Source organism: Oryza glaberrima, chromosome 1 (assembly GCF_000147395.1).
Source record: "Oryza glaberrima chromosome 1, OglaRS2, whole genome shotgun sequence".
NCBI classification, from domain to species: Eukaryota; Viridiplantae; Streptophyta; class Magnoliopsida; order Poales; family Poaceae; genus Oryza; species Oryza glaberrima.
The window spans coordinates 28,680,487-28,691,766 of NC_068326.1; the positions used below are offsets into that span (position 1 = coordinate 28,680,487).

Below are 11,280 nucleotides of genomic sequence, written 5' to 3' on the forward strand. Positions count from 1 at the left end.
CACTGCAGGCCGCGGTGCTCGTCCTTCCGTTCGTCGGAGGCCGAATTGCAACCGCTGATGCTAAACAACCCATGAAAATATGCAAATCATCTCGAGCCGTCCGTCGGATCGAAGTTGAATCCTGTAGATGTATCTGTTCTGTTCAGGTGACCCTAGATGCCTAGTCATATTGCAAAATCTGACATCCGTCTTTGAAAGTTTGGACCAGGGCGACGCAATTAAAATCATCTCAATATCAATCGATTTAGTAATGCTTTACCTGATCACATGCACGATGAGCTGCAGAGAGATCTGGAGATGCTCCACTTTTAAGTGTTGTATTTGCCTCTTTTTATTATGCTTACAGGCAGCTATATAAAAACCTCCCGCGCAGAAATACACTGTCCGATGACTATATATAACTGGATTCCCCTGCCACTCGACAATGATTTAACATATCAAAGGTCAAGGGCACGTACAACACACACAAAAGACAGAAGGCAAAAAAAAAAAAAAAAAAAAAAAAAAAAAGCCACTGGGCCGTGTCGGCGGATCTGCAGACGTCGGCGCCGATCTGCGCAGAACCTTGCCACGCAGATGTGCACGCACATTGATTACACTCTATTTCGTGCGATTTCGCACTGATTTTCTCCTGCGCATTTCGTCGCTGGATTTTTCTTCTTCTTTTCTTCAAGAGGACAAGAAGCTAGGACGTGATTTTTTTTTTTAAAAAAAGAAACGATCAGAACGATCAGGCGCACACCGTCTTGAGGACCTTCCTGGCCCCCTCCTCGCCGTACCTCACCGCGGCGAGCCGGCACGACTGCTCCTTGATCAGCCGCATCATGGACGGCCTCTCGCTGGGTACGATGGAGAAGCCGTCGTGGTACTCCTCCATGCCCTCAGCGGCGAGCTGCCACACGAGTGCGCCGCCGGCGGCGCCGCCCCGCCCGGCCGAGCCGTGGACGATGTCGTACACCGCCCTGTACAGGACGTCCCGGTGCGCGTCTTCGAAGCCCTCCACCTGGTGCGACAGCCCGAACTCCGTCACCAGCACGGGCTTCTCCAGCTCCCCGTCGCCGTCCTCCACGTGGGCGGTGATCCACCGCGTCATGAACTTGAGCTTCTCGTCCAGACTGGCGTGCTGCAACCTGCGATCAGTTCATCATCCAAATTAAGCTTCAGTGTTTCCCCCATTTCTGGCTATTGGTTAGCTTCTCCATTTGTGATACTCTAGTTGGTTGGTTGGTTGGTTGGTTACCAATTGTCTGGGTAAACATGGACGGAAGCAAAGTCGATGTCTTGTATTTTGGAGTTGCGGATGAAATCCGCGCCGTAGTTGTTGGGGAACCATTCTCCCGGATTGATGTTCAGCTTTTCTTGAGAACTCGTCGGGCCGTAGAACCCCTCAGTGCCGACGGTGAGGAGGTGCTTCTTGTCGATCGATTTCACGTACGCAGACATCTCCTCCATCCAACGCTGCACACCCAAAGACACCAAACACCGATCAACCAAATTATTGCCAGATTCACATCAAGAATTGAAGTCGCGGTTAAGGTAATTTGACAATGGCACATGTCGCCCATATGACAGTGACTCACCTGCAGAGTGTCACCAGATGGATCGGAGGTGCATCTGGGCTCGTTCATGAGCTCCCACGCGAGGATGGTAGGGTCGTCCCTGTACTCCAACCCCGTCAAGTGATTCTTCCTCGTCAGCAACGTCTGCGCGCACAGTAAAAAGCAACTAGATTAATTAATTAATCACTGTACTAAAGCCACCGACACTCTATGGCACTAGCTATCTCCCCTTAATCAATCCATGGCGGCTTGATTAGCAAATAGTAGGGCGGAAAGCTAAGCTCCGGGCTCGATGCGATTAACTTTTAACTAACTAAACTAACTAACCTTGAGGTAGACTTTGAAGTAGTCGCGGATGGCGGGGTCGAAGAAGAAGGAATCGTTGGAGGCGGTGAGGCCGACGCCCTCCTCCCACGCCCACCGCACGTACTGCCGCTTCCCGCCGTACGCGTCCAGGTTGTTCGCCAGGCTCAGGATCAGCCGCACGCCGTGCTCCGACGCCTCCGCCACCACCCGGTCCAGCGCCTGCACGCGCGCGCGCATCAGCATCCGCACCAGTGGGCATCTCGCGTTCTTACTGCTGGGGAATTTGGGAATGGATGGGTTTGGTTTTGGTTACCTTGAAGACGCGCTCGTCGAAGTGGCCGGGGGAGAGCTGGAGGGCGTTGTAGGAGCCGTCGTTGAAGGCCCAGGTGCGGCACACGGTGAGGCCCATGGAGACTGCGGTGCGGAACATGCTGGACACGCGGGGGCGGGTGTTCGGCTCCACGGCGAGGTCCATGAGCCAGTACGAGTTCCACCCGTTGATGTAGAAGGGCCGGCCGTCCAGGAAGAGGCGCTTGCCGCGCCGCTCCACGAAGGGCAGGGACGCCGCCGCCGCGCGCGAGGCGCCGCCCGAGAACGGGAGGGATGGCAGGGCGTCGCGGAGGTCCACCTCGCCGAGGGAGAAGTAGACCAGCGCGATGCAGGAGGCCAGCCCGAGGATGTGGTACAGGATCAGGCCGTTGCCCACCGCCATTGTTGCCGGCGCGGCTCGGTTGCGCTTGTGCGATGGTCTTGGGGTTGCTATGGGAAGACCATGCGGAGTGGGAGAGCCTCTGGATTGTTCTAGAAGGTGGAGTGGAGTGGTCAGTGGTGGAGTAGTAGGAGGAGCTGAGCAGCAGTTCCACTGCCACTGCCTGTGAAAGTGTTTAAGGAGTAGCTCGGGCTTGGTAGTTAACCTGTGATGGTAGAGGGATTCTTTTGCTTCTAGGACCTTTTAGGAAGTTACAATTGTGATGTTGTCCTTGGTGAACTTGCCATTAGCACGAAACCGAGTAACCGACAGTCCAGAATTCCAAATCTGAGTATGGTATCGAAAGAGATTGAAAATGGGGCATGTAGGCCTGCTTGGTTGATTACCTTACTGAAATGGAGTAAGTAACACTAGAAATGGTTAGGCTCATTGTGATTGCAAGTTGGCAACCTGTGCAGCGCATTAGACCCTTTAGGGGTGTGCGAGGCCATTTAGGTCCTAACGGCATATTTACAAACAAAAAATAATTTATAAATAAAACTTTTATATATGTGTTCTTAGTAATCTAAAGTCAAAGACTGAAAAATAAACTTCGATGAAAAAAACCCTAAAATCAACTCCAAATTTAAAGTTGAAAATTTAAATTTTGGCTGATAAGCATAAGGGGGCTCTATACAACGGAATCCCGTTCAAACAGGATGATACCGGTTAGGTATCAGGTCCTGATACCCTTGAGGTATCATGTCCTGAAACCTAACCGTATTAGGCAATACCTATTAGGTATCATGCGATTCCTACCACGTATTAGGTGATACTCGCGATGTATCATATGATACTTACTAGGTATCAGACGATTTCTACTACATATCGAGTGATACATACGAGGTATCAGATGATACCTACTAAATATCAGGTGATTCTTACTAGGTATTAGGGACCGAGCACCGAGACGTCATCTCCGGTGGCCCCACCCTCCACGTCTCATGCTGGAGCTTGTCGCCGGCGGCCGTGTCCTCCGTCGTCCACGCCCCACGCTGGAGGTCTTCGTCGGTGGACGCGTCCTCCAACGTCCATGCCTCATGTCGAAGCTCGTCGCCAGCGGCCACATCTTCCACATTGAGCAGGTCCTCCACTGTCCACACGCCACAACAAAGCTCGTCGCCGGTGGCTATCGTGAGCAGGTCCTCCACCGTCCATGCCACGCCGGACGGCTTCGTCATCCTCGCTCCACGTTTATCCACTCCGGCGAGAGTTCCATCCCGGCCATCGTAGTAGCCCACGTTCACCGGCTCCAACTCCATGTTCGACCACTCCGGCAACAGCTCCATCCCTGCCGCAGCCCACGTCCGTCGGCTCCGACTTGGCATCCGATCACTCAGGCGACAACTCCATCTCGGCCGCCGCTGCAGCACACGTCCACCGGCTCCCCGTCAACATCTCCATCCCAAGCGCTGCCATGGCCGCGTGCAGCCTCCGAATTAGTCGCCTCGCTCAGATGTGGTGGAGCTGATTGCATCCCATTCCAAGCGATAGAAACGAGATGCTGTTGTATAGTATTTCTGTAAGCATAAGCATGAGCGAAAAGATGGGACGATTAGGTGGAATGCAAGTCAGCCCACTTAACACTCCAATACTACAGAAAACATTTGTAGCGCTTAACTGCTCGTACACTTAAGTTACATTGATGAGATTTTCTTATTATAGTATCCTTTGGTGTCTTCACACTAAGATAGGATAGCTTATCATTTTGTTTGTACTTATTATAAGCAAAACAGTTTGGTGACGATTCAAATATAGTTTATGAGTAAACTTTTATATACGTGTTATGGCGATTTATAAATAAATATTCAAATAAAATGTCGACGGGCTATACCTGTAAACGCTATTTGTAGAGTATGGAGATCGTTAGAACTAGGGTATATGCGAGATCGGATCTAAGGAACAATGGACAAGGATTTATATTGGTTCGAGCCTTCAAGTTAAGTAATAACTCTACTCCTATTTGTATGTATGTATGTATATATGGATAGTAATACCACACAGATTACAATAGGGAATAGGACGACTAAACTAATATGCCAACTAGAACTTGTTGAGAACGGCTCGACAAAATCTATCTGGTGAATATAGCTGATTGCTTCTATATGTGGCTTTGGCTATGGGTTGTAACTCGATGTCCCTTTCTGGACGAGTGAGGTCATTTATATGTAATAGAGATCACGTTCTTCTCCAAATAAGACTCGGAGAAATGAAACAGGACACGGGCTTAAGGAGACCTTATCACTCCCAAGTAGGACTCTGACACCATCTATTACGAGAAGATAATTTTCTTTTTTTATCTACCATATTTCCTTAATTAAAAGATACATTCTTGTATACTATCGGGTATATGGTATTGTTGTATTCAACGAACCAGTGTATAAGAAGCATGCCACTAACAAAACTGCAAGAAAAAAAAAGCATAAATCAAAATTTAAATTTTAAAATCTAAACTTTTACTTATGCTTATAAGTTGAAGGCTAACCGAAACAAGCGAAAAACACTATAAACTGTAATAATACCTTAATTATCATAAATTCTGCTTTACATTGATCATTTTGGACATCGAGTCATTGATACAGTCTCTGCACATATTTTATTATTGTATTTTCTAACTATATGTTTATAAAAGAACTATTAGAAATATAATTATATAAAGTGTTTATCATGACAAAAACTATCACTATCGTTTTCTTATATGAATTCTAAATATATATATAAGACGACAAAAATCGTGAAACGGAGCAAGTAAAAACATTGTTAACTGAACGTGAGTACATTTTTACTTGTGGAAAGTAACAAAATTCCACATTCCAGGAGTGGGGGTACGCAAGAGAAAGGTGAAGAGTAAAGACAAAGCTTGCCCTGGAGGAAGGGGAACACCACGAGGAGTCGAGGCCACAATGCCACATGGATACATGATTCCCTTGGATCTGAGCACACCGCCCCCAAGTCAGGTAAAAGGGACAGAGAGCCCACATGCTGAGCAACCCAGCTTCTACTCAGCCAACAAACAACCAGAAAAATGGTCCTTGTCCTACTCCTTAAGATCTCCCTCAAGACCAACTCCATGACAAAGCAAATGGCATAAAAGAAAACGAATAGCACTGAAAGTAATGTCGCCCATTGCTTCCTGCTAGTACTGTACCAAACAATTACTCCCTCCGTCAAAAAAAAAAAAAAGACAAACCCTGATTTCCGTGTCTAACGTTTGACCGTTCATCTTATTTAAAAAAATTATAAAAATAATAAGTTACGCATAAAATATTAATCATGTTTTATCATCTAACAACAACGAAAATACTAATTATAAAAAAAATTTCATATAAGACGGACAGTCAAACGTTGGCACGGGAACCCACGGTTTGCCTTTTTTGGGACGGAGGGAGTAGCTATTGAATTATTATAGGGTGTATTTAGTTCACGCCAAAATTGAAAATTTAGTTGAAATTGGAACGATGCGATGGAAAAGTCGAAAGTTTATGTGTGTAGAGAAGTTTTGATGTGATGGAAAAGTTGGAAGTTTGAAGAAAAAATTTGGAACTAAACTTGGCCCTAACCAGGTGACAAATGAGTCATACAACTAGGCCCTATTTAGTTCACACCAAACTTCCCCCAAACTTCCAACTTTCCATCACATCACATCACATTTAAAACATTCCTACACACAACTCTTAACTTGTTTTCCAAACTACCAATTTTCCTCAAACTTCTTCCTAATTTTCTCTCGTGCTATCTCTCTCTCCCCAAACTACTCCATTAATCATGGCGTGGATGCAGGCACACAGCATAAAAAGTTGGCTAAACAGGGACCATTTCTGCTCGCCAACATGCGAGCTTTGACATTAACTCCAGGCTCGGGCCATGAGAGGGATATGTCCTCGTTTTTATTTTAAGGTTTGGTATTGTGATTCATGGAATCATGGTGGTTATAGTACCATTCTGGGGCTAGGCCGCTAGGGCAGTGAATTGAATTCACTGAATTAACTTCCATGTCTGCATTCTGGATTGCTTGGACACGTTTGGCTGCATCGCGTTGGAAAGTACATATTTGATCTCATCTCTGGAAGAGCCAGAAATTATATATTCTGTCATGTGCACTTGTGCAGCATGCACTACTCCGTACACACTTTACACAGTGCACAAGCTAACAAACTCCTCGTTGATTGAGACCAAGAAGCTGTAGAAAATACCGTTGGGGCATTGGGCGATTAAAACTATGTCAGAGCTCGGGATATTATAGGGGGGTAGCAGTCGAGTCACGTTTACTCGACTCGTAACTAAATTCTCCTGTAGTACTTTGTGACTGTATATGATATATTGTGATGTAGTACTACCAATCTAACATATATATGTATGTTCAGATTTATATTATTAAAATACGTTATATTTGATACTATATTAGTTTTTTTTAATGAAAGAGAGCACTCTTTTTCAGCCTCCTTGCATTGGCAAATGGCCGACAAATTTCTAGAAGTGACTGTTGAAAGGACGCTGCAGGTCTTTTGTGATTTATGGGTTTAAGGCTGGATTTACTTTTGCCAAAGTGAAAATCCAAGTAGGAAAGTGGTTTGTGCCTGAAGGTTCCTTTCTTCGGATCCACTCTTTGCAGAGTTAACCACTTCACCTAGTACTCCAACTGTCCACTTGGTCGTCGATTCTGTTACCGTCGAGTTTCCTTTCTGCATGTAAAATATCAGAAATATCGTGGCGGTGAAACCATGCATCTACCTGTTGACCTAGTAGTAAAAACGGCCATAACCAGGGTTAGTACCTATGTGTCAAGTCTTCAGAGCGAGTACAATAGCAAACTATAAATCGACTGTAAGCACATGTGTAAAAGAGAAGAGAGAAAAGGAAAGCAGATTACAGATTTATAGCCAGCTGCAGCACGAACTCTAATACGTTATGTGTGTATGAGATGTGGGACCATATATTAATAGTGTAGTATACGCTTATAGATAACTATTATATAAATGAGCTATTAGATTGATTATAGATGAATTGGAGCTAATAGTTGGCTATACTCGTAACGCAAAAAGATCTTGAGCTACAACGAACCAGTTAGGGTGTGTTTAGTTGGGGAAAAGGAAATTTTTGGGTGTCACATCGGACGTTTGACCGGATGTCGGAAGGGGATTTCGGACATGAATGAAAAAACTAATTTCAGAACTCACCTGGAAACCGCGAGACGAATCTTTTGAGACTAATTAAGCCGTCATTAGCACATGTGGGTTACTGTAGCACTTATGGCTAATCACGGACTAATTAGGCTTAAAAGATTCGTCTCACGATTTCCCCTATAACTGTGCAATTAGTTTTTCTTTTTATCTATATTTAATGCTTTATATATATGTTCAAAGATTCGATGTGATGTTTTGGGGAAAATATTTTGGGAACTAAACGGGCCCTTACTGAACCGTAACTTGCCACTAGGTAGGGTTAGGCCATGAGTCCATGACGAGAGGTAATAAAGGCTTAAAGCTGCAGAATCTAGGTTGGTTGGAGTAGTAAAAAAGATTCAACCGAGGCCAACGAGATTTCAACTCCCGCGTGATAATCGAAAATGCTATTGGTACCAACTTGAGATAACCTATACTAGTGTGGTACTGTGGTGGAGTGATGTTGTACAGTACGGAGCGAATAGACACGGTGGTGTGGCATCGCCGGACTATGACCAGCGTGTCGTGAACCGCGAGCGGGATCCCACATGGACAACAGAGGTCGGATGGGGCTAAAATTTTTTACTCCCTGTCACATCGGATATATAGATACTAATTTGAAGTATTAAATATAAACTAATAAAAACTAATTTCATAAATTAGCTAATCATAATTTTAAGCATAATTAATTCATAATTAGTAAATGTTTACTGTAGCATCACATATGCTAATCATAGATTAGTTAGGCTCGGATTAATTAGACTCAATAAATTCGTCTCGCGAATTAGTTCAAGGTCATGGAATGAGTTTTTATAATTAATCTATGTTTAATACTATCAAATAGCGTCTAAACATCCGATATAATATAGACTAAAATTTAGTCTCTGCAAAGCAAACAGGGCATCGATTTCATTGGTAGAGTACGAAGAGATTGAGTAGCGTGACTCCATGGAGGAAATTGTTAGGGAAAGTTCAGTTCCGATCCTAATGTCACGTTCCAGCGGTATCATCTCGGTACTTACCTACTACAAACAGAGGTCGTGTCGGTAGAAGCCACACGCTTAGATTAAGGTCTAGTGTCAGATCCGGACTTGGCGAAGCAAACCCCAGACCCACAATCCCAGGAGTGGCAAGCGGAACATGCATACAACCACCCCTTTGTCCACCACCAACGCCACCGACAATTTCCGTCTTGACTTGAGGCTTTGCGACTCGACGAGTGATTGGTGGATCGGTGGCGTAATCGCGGCTTAGACTGCGGATCAGCGGATGACAGTCTCTCCCTACCCCACAGGCCACTCGCCCACTCGCCGACACGCGCTCGTGATGTTGCTATGCTGCGTAGTGTCCGCGAACTCCGTGGGCCTCCGGCTCTCTCCGAGTCGTCGGGTGAAACGGGCCGCCGGCACGCGCCACGCGGCCTTCTTCTACTACATGGACGCGACTGTTTCGGCGTGGGAAAGAAAAAGTGTCGCGGCGAGCCGCCGAGGCATCGCGGCTGCGCTCCGCAATCGCAAGCGGCCAAGCGCAACGACGGCGACACGGCGTGGCGCGCGGAGCGGTGCGGGCAGCGGCGGCCCCGTGCGGCAGGCAGCAAATGCGACGCGAGAGATCGCACGATTCCCTTTCGGGGGAAAATATGTAGTGCAAACCACGTATGTAGTGGAAACTTAGATTCTACCGTTGGATCGAGAAATAGATGTCCGAGATTCGTCCACGTCACCATAAATTAAAATACAACTCATAGTGACGTGGACGAATCTCGGACGTCTATTTCTCAATCCAATGGTAGTTTTTAAGTTTCCATTGCATATGTGGTTTGTAGTGCATATTTTCCCCCGTTCCCGCGGCATATGGCAGCAGAAGGTGAGGGAGGCACGGGGGCCTTGCCGGTTGCGCCCTTGGTGCCGCAGGGGACGCGGTTGGTGACGACGTATGGCCGATTTAAGCAGGAGCCCAGCCGGAGGAAGGCGCGGGCACGTGCAGGCCCAGTCTGTTTGACAGGGCTCTTAGGGCCACACTCTAGGCCATCGTCACTCATGAGTTGATCCAAGAAGCAAAAACCATGAAAAACGCGTGTACTACTACAACGCTGTAGCTAGAGTTATTTATGAGCCCATCTAAAAAAGGAGTTACTTATGGGCCTCATGAGGATTTTATGGGCTTCTCGTGAATTGATAGGGACGACAATTTCATGGATGCAGAGCATCAGAGGGTTACTGCAGAACTCATGAGGGAGCCCTGAGACACAAAAGTTCTAGCATGACAAACCATCTACTCTCTTCGTCTTAATATAAATACAACGTAGTATATATCTGATATATCCTAGAACTACGAATCTAGACAGATGTCTATCCATATTCGTAGTCCTAAAATATGTCACATACTATGTACTATGTTGCACTCATATTGGGATGGAGGGAGTACATGAAGTTGTGGAGATCGTAAGCTATCATGAGCAAGAAAAACAGATCCTAGATCAACAACAACATCAAGTGGAGAAAGGTACTTCGGTTCCAGGTGTCGCTTTTTTCAGCCTCTTGCATCACCCCTGCGCAGGCGATGCGGGGGGCATCCCGAACCCACCACCACCAAACTCTCTCCTTCTCTGCCTCGCCACCGCCAAAGTGAATCATCGGAAACCACACGACGAGCAAGGATGGCGGCGGTGGGGGCTCGGGCTGCCTCCTAGCTCTAGCATGGGGAGCGGGTGGTGCAAGGTGGGGATGGAGATGGCGCGGCAGTGACGGGACGAGCGCAATGGTGGCACAACAGCTTCCCAGCTGAGCTCGACTATCGGAGTGGGCTGAGTCAACGGCCGGAGCGGAGGTGGTGCAAGGGGGACGTGTCAAAAAAACACGAGGCGAGACGGTTGAAGCCTAGATGCGGCTAGGTCCACCTCCCCTGTGACCAAATCCAACTCCCCCACGATCGGATCCGCCGCCATGGCGGTGAATTTACCCAGGTGGAGCAGGGGAGCAGGCGTGGAAAGTGCGTGATGGCACATAGAGGCATTCCAGGCATCGTCCCCATGAAGGCGAGGCCTGATACGGCACCCGGGTGGCATTTCCGTAGGGGAGCGGGCATGGAGAGTGCATGGTGGCACGTGGAGGCGGAGCCAAAATCTGGTGCCCTGGCGGCGCTTCTGTTTGGGTGGAGCAGGGGAGCGGCGCGGCGAGGGTGTGGCGACACCACAACCTAGCGCCGCCCCTGTGGAGGCAGAATGAGGAGGATGTTGAGGTAAGATGCAAGGTGGCAGATGTACATCCGTGGATGTGTTGTTGCTAGAGAGGCAACGCGGAATGTTGTTGTGACCTCAACCGATACCGTCCAGATGCTCGGGGATGGACATTTACCCCTAAGATGGAGGCTTGCAACGACGTCAGCGCGATGGTGTGGCACTGATGCATGGAAGCAGGCGGAGGCTGGTCGCCTACTAGTATCGGTGTAGTGGTATCCACGCATTTATGATGGGTGGTTGGTGGTGGAGCTTTAGAGTGGCAAT

General features: G+C 47.3%; 1 protein-coding gene across 1 annotated transcript; it reads right to left on the minus strand.

The window, feature by feature from the left end:
- Positions 1 to 298: 298 nt before the first annotated feature.
- LOC127760792 (mannan endo-1,4-beta-mannosidase 2) lies at positions 299 to 2,755 on the minus strand. The gene is made up of 5 exons (XM_052285087.1): positions 2,179 to 2,755; positions 1,887 to 2,084; positions 1,581 to 1,703; positions 1,241 to 1,458; positions 299 to 1,130 (listed from the first exon to the last, which is right to left on the minus strand). The coding sequence occupies exons 1-5, from the start codon at positions 2,575 to 2,577 to the stop codon at positions 731 to 733; spliced, it is 1,338 nt and encodes a 445-aa protein (XP_052141047.1). The 5' UTR covers positions 2,578 to 2,755; the 3' UTR covers positions 299 to 730.
- Between the last annotated feature and the right edge of the window lie 8,525 nt (positions 2,756 to 11,280).